This window comes from Odontesthes bonariensis, chromosome 19, assembly GCF_027942865.1.
Source record: "Odontesthes bonariensis isolate fOdoBon6 chromosome 19, fOdoBon6.hap1, whole genome shotgun sequence".
Lineage (NCBI taxonomy): Eukaryota > Metazoa > Chordata > Actinopteri > Atheriniformes > Atherinopsidae > Odontesthes > Odontesthes bonariensis.
In genome coordinates, this window is record NC_134524.1 from 19532517 (window position 1) to 19551040 (window position 18524).

The window sequence follows — 18524 nt, forward strand, 5'->3', positions numbered from 1 at the left end:
GTTTGGACATGCTTCAGTGAATCACCGCATTAATTTCCCATTTTCCTGGTAACATATGAATGAAGTCTCCCTATCAATGCTGTGTGTGTGTGGGTTACCTGCTGCGTTGTGTTTGTGGTACTCGATCAGCTCAGGGATGGTGCTGAATAGGTGTTTTTCGGCCAGATAAAAGAGTTTGGGGAAGGCTTGCGTCTCCTTGATGTGATAATGTTTTATAGCGGCGCTCCCCTCCCTGCAGACACAACAATACAACAACACAGCTTTTACAGCATGAAAGAATGCGGAGGCCATCTTCTCCAAGCAGACTTAAGTTTTCTTTGATGTCTATTCAACAGGAAGATTAATTGGCACACTCTCAAACAAAGGGGATTTTCCGTGTCAATTACTATGAATATCAGATCTGCAAAATGAACAATGCATTGGTGTCGGTCTGAGATACCACGAAGAGACACGGGGACAGCCCGAAAAATGGGAAAAGTTCTCCTTTAAAAGACTTATGAGACTGATAAAAAAAGCAACACGAACCGGTTAAAAAACAGAAGTTCTGAAAGACGACAAAAAGCAGCCCGAACAGGAAAAAAAACAAGTGCAATACCGATCCAAAACCAGTGTGAAATAAGTCTAAACCTGGTCTAATTCCAATCCAACTCAGCCTGGTATTAATAGAAGAGGTAAAACACGATGAGACAGGCTCTATCCACAGCAGAACTGTTCACTGAGATGCTTAGAACAACCCACTGTCTCGTTACTACCTTGCAAAATGGCGAGTGTACATGATGGGAACAGGTGCCGTTTTAAAGGAAAAGCGCGCTTAAAGCAAATAATGATTTAACTTAGTTTCCCTTATTTCTGTTGGGCGTTCCCTTATTTCTAATCGTTATAAAAGGCCGTCTGCCAGGAAGAAAAACATTTTAAAAAACTGAACTCTTTGTGCCAGCTCCGCCCATAACAGCAACGCAGATTTAACGCCAAATTTCACATGACAGGACACACACACACATTACCCTGCGATAGACTTGGCATAGAGAGACACTGTGTATGTTCCAGGGGTGCTGGAGTCTCTGACAATGAAGGCTCCCTCTTTGTCCTGCAGGGGGAGACACAGAGACACAAACAGAGGCTGAGAATGACATGAGATTTCTAAGCATTATATCTTTATGTATTTTAACAGATATATCTGTTGACTTTATGGACAGTTGCATATTAAAAGGTCCACAGCATGATGCTTAAATTGTAAAAAAACTGATCTAAGATGAGCCCAGACCATGAATCTGGATGGTTCTGGAAATAATGATCACGGCTTATTTTTATCGTTCAACTGTTATATTTTCTAACTTTTTGTATTTGTGGAAAAATTCACTGCTTTTTAAGATTTCTCATTGGCATCCAAGTCCTTTTCTTTATTTGAGAGATGAGCAGAGAAACATTGCTGCAAAAAGAGGGGAAGGCAGGAAATCCCTGCCAGGAAAATTGTTGTTTCTCTTCATTTAACACCGCAGGAACAACAACTAAATGATAGAAGAAGAGAGTCTACAACAACAGATGCAGTGAGATCGGAGGGATTTTAGCATCAAAGAGGTGCTTATACGAGGAGCACAGAAAGACAAAAAAGAAACGAGAGACTAACCTCTTTCCTCAGCAGCTCCTCGGCCTTATTCCTGTTGACTTGTTTACTGTACCACCTGAAACACATAAACAAACAGCTGTAAAGCACGAGACTCTAGTGCATTAGTGCCAACGGAACTGCCAACTTGCATACCTGTAAAAAGTACGATTAATGCTGGGGGGTATATACAGGTTTTACAGCAGCATATGCTTCCATCCATGTGACGCATTTTTCAGGGAAGGCCTTGCATATTTCAGCAAAACGATGCCAAACCCCAAACTGAGAGCTGGGGTTGTATATGCTGGTCTGGCAAGATCACGTCTGTGATCCGGCTTTGTTCCTCAGTATCAGGGTTATGTTCTTCGAGGGGAAAATAAATGCTCATTTTAAGAAGAAACTCTAGCCTGGGCGAAAGCCGACTGTTGACTCCGTCAAACAGTCTGGGAAAACCCATGAGGAATCCGTTTCCATGGAGGGTGGGACCTTACTCAGCAACTTAAATTCATTGGAGTTCCCTTAACCAATCAGTAATGTTTAGAAAGGACGTAGGTTATGCGCCGAGGTTCATGCTTACTCTCGCGAGGCTCTAGCTCGCGAATCACGCTTCCCACATCCGCTTTCATTATACCGGTACCATTTGATAAATCAAACTTTTCCCAAAGCCAGTTGGAAGGAGAGCTACGACATCCTTGCCACTAACAAAATTGACGAGGCATTCCTCTTGCTCTTGTTTTAATTGGGTAATGCTCTCCAGAGTTGAGACAACTTCATGGATAGCTTCTAGCGTTCTTCCGTCGCCATGTTTATTTCCGCTGCGGTTGAACTACAATTATATGGACTACAATGGACTCCGCGCGTGAGTTCTGCGTCACCACTCGCAACTGTTTGCTGATTGGCAAAACACTGAGCGAACCGAGGTAGGGGGATTTGGCCAGACTATGTGCGGAGCCAAAATCTTTGGGCGGAAGTACGTAGGATGGCGTCGCCAGGCTAAAGAAACTCAAGAGTCGTGACCAAACCCTCCCTACATTCTGACAGCCGTTCAACGCACACTCCCTCATCAGGTTGACTTTGGAGACTTGGGGTCAGAGTCTCCTCTCCTCTGATTGGTCAATCTCTCGTGCCACACTTCAGTCCAGCAGGTCCAGTTGGTGATGGCAACAGTATTAACTGGAGCAATTGTGCACAGCAGAAGGAGCTGTCTGAAGCTCTAGGACAAAGAGCACTTAAGAAGCCTGTAACAGTAGTAGCTTTACATTCAATTTTAGCACTACTAGTACGATGTGCAGTAATATTGTCTCCAGCTGTTGTCATGGTGCTGGGTAAGCAGTGGGAGCTGCGGTGGCATTAGCAGGAATTAGAGAACAGTTGTGACAACTGAAGACAAAGACCAGCATCACAGGTTTTAGTAGCTGATGTGATCGTGGCTGTGGGGGTATTTCAAGGTGGTGGAGGTGAAGCAAAAATGACACCACTTCCTGTTTTTGCAACAGGAACTGGGGCTCGACAGATAAGATTTGAATCGATGCCGATGATTTTGAGGATCCTTAACAATGAGGGACCCGTAATCCGCATGAGAAGGCCCATTTTTTTTCACATTAAACCCCATCCTGTTCAAACACAGCGCTCAGCTTGCATGCTTATCAGGTCCCACTCAAACCGAACAGCTGAGGAAAAATTAATGATGCATACCAAATTCAAACTTGGGAATCGGGAGGTTAAAAAAAAAAAAAATCGACTTAAATTACACAGACCAATCAGAGGAGAGGTGTCAAGACCCTTGCGTCGCCTCAAGAGTCTCAAAAGTCAACCTGGCTAGTGAATGCGTGTTCTCGCGCCTTTGTGTCTGCAATTATTGACATAAATAAATGCCTTGGAGGATGTGGAAGGAATGCTCGGACTCTGTGTTTTAAGCTTGTTGCTCTTGTTTAAAAGACGCCAACGCAGCTGTTAGCCTGAGATTTGACACATAAAAACATATCAGATGTTGGACTTGCAGCTCAGTCGCTCACTGACAGGAGATCAGTGATAGTTTATCATAAAGTATGCAGGTTGCAGACAATTGAATTCAGCCGGCATTAAAGATGAACTTTTCAACCACTGAAAATGATTGTCAGACTTACACATACTGCACCAGGTTTCCGGACTTCTTCTCTGTCACATAGTTACTTGGGATGTAGCCTTCCTCGCTGTGAGACACGAACCAGCCACCGGGACATAAAAGAAACACACAAGCAGTGAGAAAAAGCTGGCAAAACACACACAAAAAACCATATGAGCAGCTAATCAGGAACACGCTGGGATTGGGACTCCCAACAGTGTGAAATATTGAGCAACAGATATTCAACTGGGCGAACCTGCAACGTTAAACCATCATTAATCAGACAAAGTTACAATCTTATAAAAGTAGGAAATGACTTTACTAAAACAAATACTGCTTGAAGCACCTTAATTAAAGCAGAAATCTGTCCTTTGTTTGCACTGCATGCAACGCATATACGTAAAAGACGGACGCAGCCACCACGCCACTGATTTCTTTGTAGGAAACGCTTACGAAGCTTGATGTTCAGGATTTTGCGTGTCGCCATCTTTTCATCATAATTTTTATTCTATACTATTTCTCTGTCTCATCAGTCACAAGGAGGCACACCCTCCTTTATCATTCTTGAAATGGCTGAAGCACGCCAGCATTTTAAAAGCCAGATCATACTGACCAGGCTCCACAGAGATGTCATTTGAAGGCATTTAAAGTGTCACGCGCAGCGTCGCGAATGTGTAAACGAGACGCTTCCACAGGAGAGCTGCGGAAGCAGTTCTTGTAGAATTAGAACAGCGCTCTCAGGGCTTGAGTTTGTAGCCCCGCACAGGATGGCCACGCCCTCTGCTCTTCCACAAGCACATGACTCAGTTTGGTAAGTTTCCTTTTTGAAACTGAAAGATGGAAGACTGATTCACCCTCCAGTAACCTTTTTTTTTCTCTGACATGTTTATTGGGTGTAACCTGAACTCTCGCAGGCTGCAGATGAATCATTTTCCACAAGTTTTTTTGAAAAACTGCTACTTCGTCATACAGGCCACACCCTTTTGTGGCTGATTAGATTTGTCTTGTAAAGGTGTCATGTGTATTTCTATTTACATCTGATGGATGTGCTCACACTTGTTTCAGTGAATCAGCCTTTTTTGAAAAAGGCCGGTTTGTTTTTGTCAGCCCAGTGTTGAAGATGAAGAAGAAACATGACAAACAAATGTGGACCCTTATGGAGTCAGAGTGGAATGACTTGTTCCCAGCGATCAGCACCTTGCTACAGTGTTTGGTGTGCCACACACTTTTCTACTGTATATATTTTCCACAAGGTGCCACGAGAGGCCGCAACGAGCCAAATTTACACTCAAGCTTTGACAAATAAGCTCCCTCCCTCACGCCAAAGTGACTTCTGGGGTGTTAAATCGAATCTGCGATGGTCTGCGATTTGATAAAACTATACTTTCGGACTAAATGTCTGTGTTTAGAAACATTCTGCGTGAGCTTCTTTTATGATCAAAGTTACGACCCATGGTTCATATACACTCACCCATGCCCGTTGCGCGCCCTGTACCAGTTGATGTCACACTTATCCAGGACGACGTACTCGCCTCCTCTCACCAGACTCAGGTCGTGCGGTTCGGTCGCCGGGAAGTCGTAAAGAGCCACCACCACCTCCTCGTCGTCCTCGTCTTCATCCCGATCTTCGTCCTCATAGTCCTCAGCGTCCTGGGGGGTAGGAGGAGGGGGCCGGCGCTGGAGGAGGACGGAGGAAGTGCGTGTGAGTTTCGGATGCGGATAAAAATGGCGCATTACTCGTGAATCTGTAGGTGTGTGTGTTTGGTGATTACTCACTCTGATTTCCTTTCCAGGAATCGGGGGTAAAGGTTTTCTGGTGACTGAAAAAGAAGAACAGAAATTGGAAGTCAAGCGCAACGCTTGAACATGTGCTTTTTCTGTCTTATCTGCACTTTTATCGTTGTTAGATTCCTGCACCTCCTTGTTACTGTTGAAAGCACAAAGAGCAAAGAGCAAGTGATTTTACGCTTCCCTTAATGTCAGTGACAAACTGACATTAAGGGGTCTTTTATCAGGGTCTTTTATCAGGATCCTTTTACAACAAAGTACAAATACATTGTGAATGCACTTAGTAGACTTTTCAAGTACACTTTCAGAGAATATAAACCTAGCAGAGCTCTTAGATCCAAGGACTCAGGTCAGCTGGTCCAGTCCAGAGTCCAGACTAAACATGGAGAAGCAGCATTTAGCTGTTATGCTGCAAACAAGTGGAACAAACTGCCAGTGGAGATTAAACTTTCACCAAATGTAGACATTTTTAAATCCAGGTTAAAAACATTTCTTTTCTCATGTGTCTATGCATGAAATCTGCACGATATCTTTTAATTTATCTAGACTGTTGCCTGTTTTTAAATTCATTTAAATTATTTTATTTGTTTTTCTTTATATTATTTTATGTATTTTAATGCTTCTTCCACTCCCTGCTGCAATGCTTTTATTTTACGTAAAGCACTTTGAATTGTTTTGTACATGAGATGTCCTATACAAATAAATTTGATTTGATTTGATTTGACTTTATCTGCATTTTCCATCCGTTGTATATTTTAAACAAAGAGGCTTTTTAATTAGAGTTTTAATGGACAATCACGTGAATTCAAATCTAAGCTTTTATTTATCAGGACCGAATAAAAAAATCCCTCGGTCCTCACAAGGTCTTAGAATTACAAAACTTGCAGCCTCACACAAAACAACGGGACATATTCCACCGAGCCATTACTTATTGAAAGGAAAAAGAATATATGAAAAATTCGCAGCCAGGTGCCGCTAATTAAATAAACTTCATCAACTGATCCTTGTCAACCGTGAGCACCTCTATAAAAGCAGAAGTTTTTCGCAAGTTCGCCGGTTCTGGAGCATGCAGGTGGGTGTTGACAAAGTGTCGAGGAGGAAAGACATCAAAACAGTTGCCAATTGTCCCAAATGTGGATGACCCAGTAAGTTCACCCCAAGGTCAGACCGTGCAATGTCAAAAAAGTTAGTATGAGGCTGTATGTTTTGTGGGTTTTTTTGCCTTTAAGTTTCAAGCAGTTGCAACGCTTTGGGTAAGAGTTGTGGGACAGGTGTGTGTGTGTGTGTGTGTGTGTGTCTGTCTTACTGTCTCCAAACAGGTTGTACTCTTCACAGCCCAGGGCCTGTTTTTCTGTTTGCCGACAGCAGAGCCACAGCCCCTCCAGCCAGAACTGGGGGTGGAACTTCATGAACACCAGCGGGTTGTCTTTGATCTCTAGATGCAGCAACACAGCAACACAACAGCATGAGAACGCTCCTCATGCCTTTTCTGCTGAGGTTATCCTGGTACGTGTCTTTTACCTCAAAAACGATTTTCTTTTCCGACACGCTGGGAATTTTCACGAGAAAAAAATAAAAAAAATAAAAAAGAAGCCGTCACAGTTCAATGCCTTAAAGTCATAAACTCAGATGGAAGCCATTATTTTCTGTTTATTATGACCGAATGCCCTGCGTGTGCTGAAATGAATGAAAAATTGCAGGACACTGCATTTTTAATCTGAGTTTCTGACAGGAATAATACACCAATTTGAACAGATAGTTTCATCTGTGAGAGCTGTTGAGCAGCAGCTGCTTATGAAATCCGGCAAGAACCGTGACGTCCGAGAGGGGATTCAGCCGTCACGTACGTTCTCTCTGCTGGACAACGTTAAGAATTCGGAATCCAAAAAAAACCATTTTATTTCATGTACAGAGCAGTGGAAAACAGAGGGGGCTGCAGCCCGGTATGTGAAAACCAGCCACTGATCTGTGGTTTGAAGTGTGAAAACGTCTTTCCTGCAGTTCGCATATAAAACCTGACTATTGTCTCTCACACAGGCCACCTGAACATGCTCCTCTGCTTCTTCTACTGCACCAAACAAAAGACGAAGAAAAGAAACGCACCTTCTTTGAGGCTGTGGACCCACTGGAACCTGCTGTTCTGACTTGGAGCAAACACATAGAGGGTGTTGGTGTCGTACACCACCTGAACACAAGCAGACAGACGATAATTACCTTTCGTCTGGCTAAAAGGTTTCAGGGGGAAGGTGAATTAGTTGCATTCACCTGCATTAGTATGCATAACAAGGACATCTGAAGCGCATTCAAGATTAAAGGTGCATTTTGTGGCTTTTAACTTCGAGCCTTGATTCCAATGAAAAGTTGGAATGCTCTGCAAAATATTAAGAAAAGCACATTTTACTAAAAACTACAAAAGGACGTTTTACCTATTGAAAAAGAAAAAATAGAAGCAGGTAGCAAGGTAGAGGGGAGTCACTGCAACATGACCAAATTATTGGCATTAAAAAAAGAATATGGAAGTGGTCAACGGGTGAAGAAAAATTCAGGACAGATCACAAGGCTTTTATTGGGCCTGTGGTGTAAGCGGGCACCCTGATATGTAGTTCCATTTTCGCGGAAGTACCACTTATTGCAGCTACGCACTCCCTCAAACACCTTAAACAAATGGTTTTAAAGTGACTCAAGCAGCAGCTTCATCTACAGAACATGCAACTCTGGTTGTGTGTGCATATTTGTACCTGAAAAGGATATTTGTATTGGCAGGGGATGCTCCCACATCCATTCTTGACAATCTCCACACATCTGATGCGCGCCAGCTCGATGGAGCCCCTCTTAAACTTCTTCTGTTGATGGAAACAATGCGTCACACAAAGCTCTTTTCTTCTTGCACACCCGAGACATGCGACTTACTCTTGTGCGCCCAATTTTGTATTTGATCTGCGGTTTATCTGATGAGTAATCAAGAAGGTTTTTTTTCTTTCTTTTTCTTTCTTTTCAGAAGAAACCTAAATCAAACTGTCGTTTCCTCCAGCAGCGTATTTGATTTGGTTCTCACTGCCTTCTCGATCACTGTACAGATGTGTGGGTGTGTGCCAGGGCCCCTTGTAAAACGAGCTGAACATGCACTGGAAACTACATGTGCAATGTCGAAGTTTCTCTTTCCTCTGAATTTGTTTAGATTACAAAATTAGATTTTTTTTATACGAGGTTAAACTCACGCAAAACTTGCAGACTCACCAGATGTTTCCTTGTTTTAATGCTGTAATGTCACAGGTTGTGACGTTATTTTTTTACTGCGTGAGAAGCGAATGTGTGAAATGTGAGAAGATTCATGTTTGACAGCAGCAAGAGAGACGTTGATTCCCGATAACGAAAAGAAGCAAAAAGTAAAAAGATAGAAAAATGACCTCTGCCTTTCCATCGTAGTACGTCAATCTGCTCTTGGTGAGGACAAACAGTCTTTCCTTGTAGTTCAGCGGCGAAGTCCTTTTCTTCTGCTGCGACCGCTTGATCAGTGTCTCCTCCAACAGCAGCTCGGCGCTCATTCTGGCTCCCTCTACGTCCTCTGCCCATTGGCCGGCGTCGTTGCAAAGCAGAGGGATGGCTCTGAGCTCAGGAGAGATGCCCACGTTTTAACTTTATCGTTGGACCTGCTACACTTCTTGTCAAATCTAACATATATGTCACATTAGAGGCTTGTGTCAAAAGGGACCAAAACTTCCAAAAAAGAAGGGAAATATTTCTGAAACGAAAACAAAAGTTAACGCCATAAACTGCTCTTGAGGAGTGCATTTTTTTTTTTATGAGCCAAAAAAATATTTTTTAAATAAAGGTGTCTTCTAGGGCTGCTCTGGGCATTCTTCTGAAAGACAACCAATCAGAAGAGAGAGGGGATTAAGGGAGGTGGGCCTCCATCTATTTGGATTCAGATCTGTATGATGAGTGTGGCCACAGACGGGAAGTCATTCCCACACAGCAGCTGATGACAGAAAGACTTAAAAAAAAAAAAGTAACTGTCTCCTAAATCTGCTAACTCATAGCTCAGGCAGCTGCCACTTCTGCAATCTGGACCAGTCAAACGACGTATTCTAGTTTCTGTATGAACATTATTTTTCACATTCTCGTGCATTCTGAATAACTGCAGTCATTCACCTCATGGAATTTACAAGCTTTCGTTTTGTCTTATTTTCAGTTGAAGTTGACATTTGATGGCATTTGTCAAACTCGCCGCTATGTTTTGCATCTATTTTAACCCATTTAGGCCTAAAACGCCTGGAAAAGAATGCCTGTAAAACCTATGGGCGATTTCAGAAATACCTCCTAAAACCTGAAGTTTTTCTGGAAATTCAGCAATTACTAAATGATTGATTTCTCAGCCTCTGTAGCAGATAGAAACAAAATTCAAAAAGTGTTTGAGAGCTTACACCTGTGGCTTTCTTTGGAAATTGAGTTTATTTACATACACCTTCACGAAAATAGAAAATGTAAAAAGTAAAGTGCAGGAACAGCGCTATTTTCAATAAAAAAAAAAAAACAGTAATAAAATAAAAAGTAAAGTGCAGGAACAGCACTATTTTCAATTAGAAAACAGTAATAAAATAAAAAGTAAAGTGCAGGAACAGCACTATTTTCAATTAGAAAACAGTAATAAAATAAAATAAAATTTAATTTTACATTTAAATTATTTATTTATATATTTATTTTATCGCCAGTAGTCTCTTCGTACTGGCAGCACAAGGAGCCCATACACATTCCAATAAACGTTTTCATCTCCGGCAGTTACGTGTGACCACCTTGCCATCTTTGCTCGAGCTGGAGTCTGAAGTACCTGGTCACTGTATCTATTCATCTCGGAAACGAGATGCGCCCAAAGCTCCTCAGTAAAAATATGATTAAATGCCTGCAACGGTGTGGCATCTGCAGGTAAATCGACTTTCACCCCTGGTGTGTGGTTGAAACATCTCCGTCGATTACGGTGGTAATTCTCAGTCTTCCACTCACATTCAAACCCTTCAAAATCATCCTCGCCGTTATCGTCATCCTCAAACATATGTGCTAGTCATAAATCTCGATCAACTGGGTCAGCACGTTCATCAGCATCAATGATGCGCCATCATCAAAGCCAAGAAACTCCTCACAATCGCTACCGTCTGAAATGTCTTCCCACTGAAAGTCCTCCACGCTTGTTCGATATAACTTAACTTCAAAACAATGACACGAGGAACATGACGACACTCTCACGTGTCTATTATAATGCATTTAATTGGCACAGAGGTCAATAATTGGTGCAAAACAACCTTATACATGAAAAAAGACGTGTACGCTTTCCCGGCCTTAATGGTAGAATAACGCAACAGTGCCCCCGGCTTTAAAGGTAGAAATGCGGCAATGCTTTCCCTGCCTCAATGGGTTAAGACTTTCACGCAACAAATATGACCATTTAGGGAACCTTAGGCAAAACACACACCAAGGGAGGGTGCATTAACTGTAGGGGGCATTAACTATATGCAACCCTACAGGTCACAACATGGCCCTGAGTTCTCGTGCACACGCTGCTTTTTGCGTATTTCCCGAAAAGGGATGGGCCACCTCTCACCTGAAACCAGAGTATTCCAGAGAACACAGGAACATGCATCACACGAGCAATGTTTTACACTACATGCGTGAAAGGGCAACTACTGACATTGAGTGTGTTTACATGACCTCTGGAAAAAGAAAAAAAATATCTAACAACTGCGTTTGTCCAGCCAAAACCGAACTTTGATTGCCGCAGTGCGAAATTGAACTTGTCAAAAAACCAGACCGACACATCTAGGTAATGCGATTAATAACTCCCGGGTGTGTGAGAGCGACTCAAATGGGGCAAAATATTTCAAAAGCGGATGAGTGTGAGTTTATAACGATTCAGCAGAATCCCCAATAAAGCTGCTGTCATTCACGTATTCTGTTCCTTTTGTCCGACAGCTAAATGTGTCAGAAATTATGACCAAAAATGAGACCATTAATACTAAGTGTTCGGTTGGGTAATGCACTTCCTGGCGGTCGCTCTGCTCTTATAAAATCCCGATTTTACAGCCACCGCAAAATCCGATCAAATCGCCATTCACGGCAACATCTATGCGATGCATTCAGTTATACTTCCAAGCACAATAATCTCCCACAAGGAAAGTTATAAGCAGAAGAATTCAATTAACTTTTTCTTTTTAACACAGTCCCTTAACTACGTGGTGTCGGTCATATTTCAGTCAATAACTCGATTCCCCTCCCATGCATGTATCCCAGGATAAGGAATAAAATTGGCCAGGTTGAGCTGTAACTGCAGTTCAACTCAATTGTACACGTAACCAGGCTGAATGTTGACTGTCGACATCATCACGTCATAACAGATCTACACTGATAGTGCTTCCCATTGGCTGCCACGCTCAGCTCAACACAGAAGACATTTCTGGCCCTCTCCATGCAGGCTTGTTCACAGACATGAGTCTGGTCCAGTCTGAATGCAGCTTAGAGGCATAATAGAAGCACTGCGGAGGAATGAGTGAGTTAATGATAAACAATAACCAAGAAACTAGAGAATAATAAAAATGCCCACAATAGGAAACCATACCAACCACAGTGTGAGAGACAGCTCGCTCTCATAGAGCTCTTTAGATTGGTTATTCAAGTTAAAGTAGCAATGCTACAGTAACAGTAGACCCTACAAAAACAAGGTTAAAATGTACTTAAAGTCCCTAAAATAGACTCTTTAGGTAGCATTTCCCATTTCAAAAGCATATACATAATATTTTAATCATTGACTCATTAATAAGTCACTTTAACACGGCAGTTTAAGCTGCTTTGAATTACTTTCTATACTGCTGGGTATCTTACTCTAAAAAAAATATCCGAATCAATGTACAAGTTGGCTATATTTTATCTTAACGAGCTCTATCTCAAAATAACCAATTACTATAGCTTAGAAATAAATGTAAATACAACCAGTGTGTGTTTTGCCTGTTTACCACAAAAAGTGTTTTTTTTTTGCCAGCCAAAATAAAGTGGAGCAGAGGTAGAAAGCAGCATGACCTGAAAATACCTATGCAAAGTACAAGTTGCCCACATCAAGATGGCAAGCTTCAGCTCATTTCTCTGCCTTGTGATTCCAATGTCCATAATCCTGACTGATAAGAAAAGAGATGCATTTCTGTTTAATAGTGCTGGGTGTTGAACCGAATCTGCAGGATGTGCACGTGTAATCTCTACACTGTCTTTACAATGTCTCTACTAGAGGACGCGTGAAGGCGCTTAATCAAGTCTTCATTGGATTTTTTTCTGCATTTATGCCAGTAAATCCCTAATATTGTCACCAAATAAGAGAAGAAAACTCCATCAATCGCGTGGGTTTTTCTGAACCTCACTCACCGACTGTCATCTGTGCGTATGGGGGAAGGAGAGGGGTGGAGGAAACAGGGTTGTGATGAATCTCACAGAGTTGGCTTGCAAAAAGATAAGCCAAAAGTTACGTGTCGAGAGAGGCCGATTAAGGATGGGGCTAAAGTGCTAGCGCTGGTTGTAAAATCCCATTTCTCAGGTCCGGAATCATAAATCCAAGTTCGGATATATGTACACATTAACAGATGTACCAGAATGATACAATGTGAGATACGTCTAAAGATACGGCGAGAAGAAATTTGTTGATGAGGAGTCCCCAGCTTTTAAGATGAAAATGGAAAATCTGAATCCCTTTGCTGGGAGGCAACAGGCTGTTTAAGCACAGGCTGGAGGATATCTGCAGAAATATACAATGCCAGCATGTTATCATGCCCACACAGCATGCACATTTTGGCCTGATCTTTGCTACTTTTGGCTTTGTAACAAGTGTTATGTGGGCCAGACATAAACCAAAGGTATGAGTGGGTTATGGGTCAAGTGCTGTATTGGACATACGTGACCGAAATATCTTAAGCTGGCATTAAACATGGGTATGGCAAGTTTTGACTAGCAGAGTTGGGCCACATCTCATCTATTTGTTGTTGAGTTTCAGAAGCTGTGCTCACGCCGAGTCCACACTATTAGTTAAGGTCAAACCGTACGTGACTGGCTTTGTGTAGCAACGGCAACGTGTGGCATTGTTTGTCTTTAGTTTGTCCAAAGAAGGAGTAAAAAAAAAAAAAAGATAACGGTTATGGTCAATGTTTCCGACAACACGTGAACGCACGGACAAGTGGGGACACGCGCGCGTTCCCGGCACCATCGACACGCACGCGGCCTGTTCACCTGCTTAAAATGCTTTGGTTTACCTTCAGATTCACCGATATTCTAAAATATCCCCTTGGTTCGACTAAGCAGACATGAACTTTCTCTGGTGCAGCCAGTAATATCAGACTATCGCCTTTGGTGTCCCTGTCGAGCCGTAGCGACAGTTAGTTGACGGAGTTTCTGTGTCGAGGCTTAATTACTGTAATTTTCTACTTCCAACAACTAAGGCGACACGTCCTTAACGAGGCTCTTTTTTTTTTTCAAGTCACGGTTGAGCCCCAGGTCTCGTCGGTCCGCGGTTTTCTTCTCAGCCACAGAATTTTGCAAAATGGCAATTCGTTTACTGAAACTTCCTGACATTGCTGTCAGCGGGCAAGAGATCCAAAAGTGCTTCTTACCCTCGCGACTCATCCTCCAGTTTCCTCCCAGCTCACTCCGGAGCGTCCGTTATCTCGAGCCGCCGAGAGCGCGAGGGTCGGGATTGAGACGAGAAGTCGCATCAAGCCAGTTCGCACACACTTTTGGAAACTTCCTCGTACTGCGCTACCGCAAAATACCGAGTGAGAGAGAGAGAGAGTGATGAAAGAGGTCAGCAGGGTGTGAGATCATTTGAGTAGTCAAATCAGTCCCTAAAATAGAGTGGAAAATGTTCTACCTCTACCTCTGCGACTCGCTTCCGTCTTTGTGAGGACAGATTTTCAGAGGAGGGCCCGTGTGGCACCAGGAGCATCCTCTGGTTGTTGTTTTTTTTTTGTTGTAAATTATAACAGTTGGGTAAAAATGAAGAGATTTTAAGGCCAATGCTCGAAAATGAGAAGGTTTTTAAAATCAGAGACGCATAGAGCTGCAGTGTGTCACGTGAACAAAGAGCCGCGAGGAAAACAGAATGTGTTGTTTGAAAAAAAAAAAGTTAATGTCAGTTCATTTCCGATTGTTTTGCTGAATGCGCGGTCATGTATTTACCCCAGAACGAACACTCACGCTCATATTTTTGTTGTGTGATGGCATTTAAAAAAAAAAAAAATTATTTGATTTTTTTTTTTTTTTTTTAGATCCATGCAAGAAACAATGGGGACATGTTTGTGGTGTTTATCAGTTCTGATATAGAGGAGAAATCTTTTGGAGAATCGGAACTTTTCGGAAACCATAGACACACTCGGGAGGTTTAGGTTGAGTCCTGTTTATGCAGTGTTTGGACCCGAGTCAATAAACAGTACAGTGTGTGCAGATGGAAGAACTGAAAGCAACATTAGCGCACCCCTGGGTTTATATAAAACCTCATGTGTTTAATCATTGCCCAACTTAACACACTTGCGCTTTAACCTGCTTCAGCAGCTCAGCTGTGTTTTTTCTACTTTTATTTCCCCTCATGCCATCCAGCAGCTGGTTTCAGTTCTTTTCTTGAAGGATCAGCTTAGACTTAACACTTCCTGGCTACACAGTTACTAACAGTTAATATATAACCACTGCTATTACCATATATACACTGCATACCTAAATATACATATATAGCCATAGTGATAGATGAACATAGTCATCTGCCTTATTGTGCAATTCTAATGATGGCCACTAGGTTCCAATAAACTGTGGCTCCAATCCACTCCCCATCAACCTCTCTTGTGTCAGCTAGATTCATTGCTTCTCATCAGTGTGCTGGTGGTCATTTTTAAGATAACGCAGTCATTAAATAGACATTGCATCTCGAGGAAAGCTACTCATGTTCCATCAGCTTTCTTTCATCATTGTTTGTAGTGTCAGGATGCAAGGACCAGAGCCCTAAATTCATGGCTTTTGTCAGCCTGGAAGAAATAAGGGGGCTGATGGCAAATGACAGCCAGACAAGAGGTGATTCTTTACATCATCAGTTTTTTTTTCTTTCTTTTTGGACCATTATTTCATGATATAAATAGCATAGCATTGTAACATTGTCATTGATCATGGTGAAATGAGTGTAAATAAAACAGACACAAGGGAAAAGAAAAAAACATGCTAAAATCAAATCTGAAACAGGCTACACAACATTTTATGCTGGTCATATCTATCATGTATGTTCGAATATTGCGTTCAACATTTAAAAAAACCATACATGTATAAAGTACTAGCGATTCAGACTTGAGGAGAAGTACAAGTACTCTATCAAAAAAGTGACTTGAGTAGAAGTAGAAGTGCTCTTTAAGCACCTGGAAGTACTAAAGTATTAAACATGTTTTGTACTTAAGTATTGCAAGTAGTTTATTTTTAAAATTACTACTCAAGTACTGACAGTAAAAGTATTGTGTAGTGTAGTTATTAAAGGAATCAGTCGAAAGTTTGAAAATCAAATTGTTTATATTATTCAAAATGTTTGGCTGTAACAGCAGTACAGCGGAATGTACAAGAGCACCTTAAAACATTGAGCTTAACTCTTTTGAACAAAAGAATATGTATTGGCAAGTATGTCCAGGGCCGCTGACAGATTTGGCTGGGCCCGGGACAAAATTCTCTGAATCCTACCACAATAAAACTCACGCTATTTTATTCATTTAGAGCTCATAAACTGCACATTTCATCAACCATAATTTCACTTGACCAAGGGAATCATGTTAAGGGTACTTTTATTTATCGCCAGACCCACGTGTATGTCCGCTGAACTTTCTGAGAATGTTCGGGGAACAAGGCGGAGCCCATTCATCTGGCGAGTGTCAATTTAAATCAGTCTAAACGAAAGTTACAGGCTACCCCAAAACGTCACGTTTATAACCCATTCGATTACATTCAACTCTATCTAAATGGCAATTTCACACGTTGCCATGTGTATACTGGCTTATTTTAAACAAAATAAGGTTAAACCAGAGCCGCGTTACACTGGCTGTCATTCAGCTGACCGGGGATGATTCTCAAATCAACTCAGCCTGATTGGCGTGCGTGCCCAATGCCGGTTTGGCAATGGTATTATCCGGGACCTATCCCGGCCCAAACCATTGACCTAGGCTGCTTGGCCCATGGGGAAAATAGTTGTAACTAATTTTTGTCACTTATCTTATTCTTGCATTAATATCAATTCAACTGTAGTCTGCATAAATTCACCATTGCAGCGCAGCCGCCTACTGCATCACAGCAGATTAAATAGGTTCTACCATGTAAGGGAATTCTCTCCTCCCAAATGTTTCAGATGGTTTGGCCCATGGCTCGTCTTTTAAATAACAATGGCGCGAAACAGAGCACGTCAGTGATGGAGGGTAGAAAGAGGCCAGGTGGAACAGAGAGGGCTAAGCAAAAAAAAAGACAGGTGGCAGCCAAATGTGCCAAATTGACAGATATCTTCTCAAGACAAGCTGGTAGGTTACTGAGAGATATGGATAATAGGCCTGGTTGTGAATTTGATCAAATAGGCTATAACGTGGCGAACGTTTGCAATGTCAACTCAACTGTCATCTGACAGCTTTTGTTGTTAAATATGTAAAATCTCACAATTTATACGATTCAGAAGTGTATTCCTATATTCAAAGAAGAACGGAACACTTTCTTTACATTCCAGTTCTGATGAACAATTGCTTAACGCTTTTATCACGCTTTATCTCCTCATCAACTGTAGCCTGCATTCCCACAGGCGCGCACATGTGGTTACTAACGCAATATTAAATAGGGGCGATCACATTTGTTGTTTGATATTTGTTATTAAATGCATCTCAAACATGCAATTAAAATAAATATAATTATTTAGAAGGGCTGTATGCAAATATTGTACATGGTTCGCGTGCGCAGGGACAGGGACAGTATGGCAGGGCAGGGGCAGCGCGAGCACGTTGGGGTGTTTAGTTGCCTTTTTTAATTACTGGAGAGTCTGCACGCGCGTTCTATCCGCGGGAATCAGCATCATGTGTCATGTTCAAGCCTTCCCCTCCTATTTATTATAATGTGAGCTGAGCCCGCTCACGCACGTGTAGGGAATAGACTGTTCTATTTTCAAGTTGCAATGAGCACTTATCCGGACACCGCGTGGGCACGACGCTTTGATGTGAAAGGAAGAATCTGTTTTCTTGTTGATTTCTATCCATTTCGGACTGAACACGAATGTTTTTTGTTTGTTTTATCTTTTTTCATGGACTCAAATTCCTCCTCCATATCAGAGTGGCCTGAATTTGAATTAAATTCCCGGACAGAGAAAATGGCCCACCCCGGCCCTGTGCGTGCCTGAAACATTTGGACATATTTGCGGACTAATGCGCATATTCCTTTTTTTGGGCCCCCCCCCCATTCCTGGGCCCGGGACAAAATACCCGTTTGTCCCCCCCATCGACGGGCCTGAGTATGTCCCTTCCCCCTTTAAAGCATCTCCCATCACTTCGCACATTTTCTTTTCATCCTTGTCATTTTCTTTCAACTTGTTAAAAAAATCTCAAGGCCAGTAGGCCACATACAAATGTCATGTAAAAAAGTGAATTAGAACACCTGAAAACACTGGGCTTAATTCTTTGTGAACAAACAGATCAAGCATGTCCCCTCTCCATTTAAAGCATCCCTCCCCTCTCTTTCCTGCTTGTGCTTTTTTTTTTCCTCTACAACTTTTCCCCTTCTTAAACTATGTGCATGCTTGTGTGTGTTTTTATATGTATGTTTGCGTGTTTGTATGCGTGTGGGTGTGTTTGTGCATGAATGAGTGTACGTTTTTATGTGTGTGTGTGCGTTTATAATAACGAGTAACAATGCAGCACATAAAAAAATGTATCGGAGTAAAAGTACTAAACTCATTGAAAATATGTACTGAAGTAAAAGTGGAAGTAGGAGAAAAAAATAATACTCCAGTAGAGT

General features: G+C 42.0%; 1 protein-coding gene across 2 annotated transcripts in view; it reads right to left on the bottom strand.

The window, feature by feature from the left end:
• Positions 1-14410, bottom strand: part of tec (tec protein tyrosine kinase) — a 21820-nt gene extending 7410 nt beyond the window's left edge. The window contains exons 1-12 of one of the 2 annotated variants that reach the window (XM_075451112.1): positions 14395-14410; positions 14132-14271; positions 8903-9101; positions 8234-8338; positions 7599-7680; positions 6802-6930; positions 5484-5527; positions 5179-5384; positions 3730-3795; positions 1628-1682; positions 1005-1087; positions 99-232 (exon numbers count right to left, since the gene is read on the bottom strand). In XM_075451112.1, the coding sequence (XP_075307227.1) occupies positions 99-232; positions 1005-1087; positions 1628-1682; positions 3730-3795; positions 5179-5384; positions 5484-5527; positions 6802-6930; positions 7599-7680; positions 8234-8338; positions 8903-9040 (1042 nt within the window). In that variant the 5' untranslated portion in view covers positions 9041-9101; positions 14132-14271; positions 14395-14410. Of the gene's footprint in view, positions 1-98; positions 233-1004; positions 1088-1627; positions 1683-3729; positions 3796-5178; positions 5385-5483; positions 5528-6801; positions 6931-7598; positions 7681-8233; positions 8339-8902; positions 9102-14131; positions 14272-14388 lie in introns of both variants that reach the window. The other variant, XM_075451111.1, reaches the window with a different exon arrangement.
• Positions 14411-18524: the final 4114 nt, after the last annotated feature.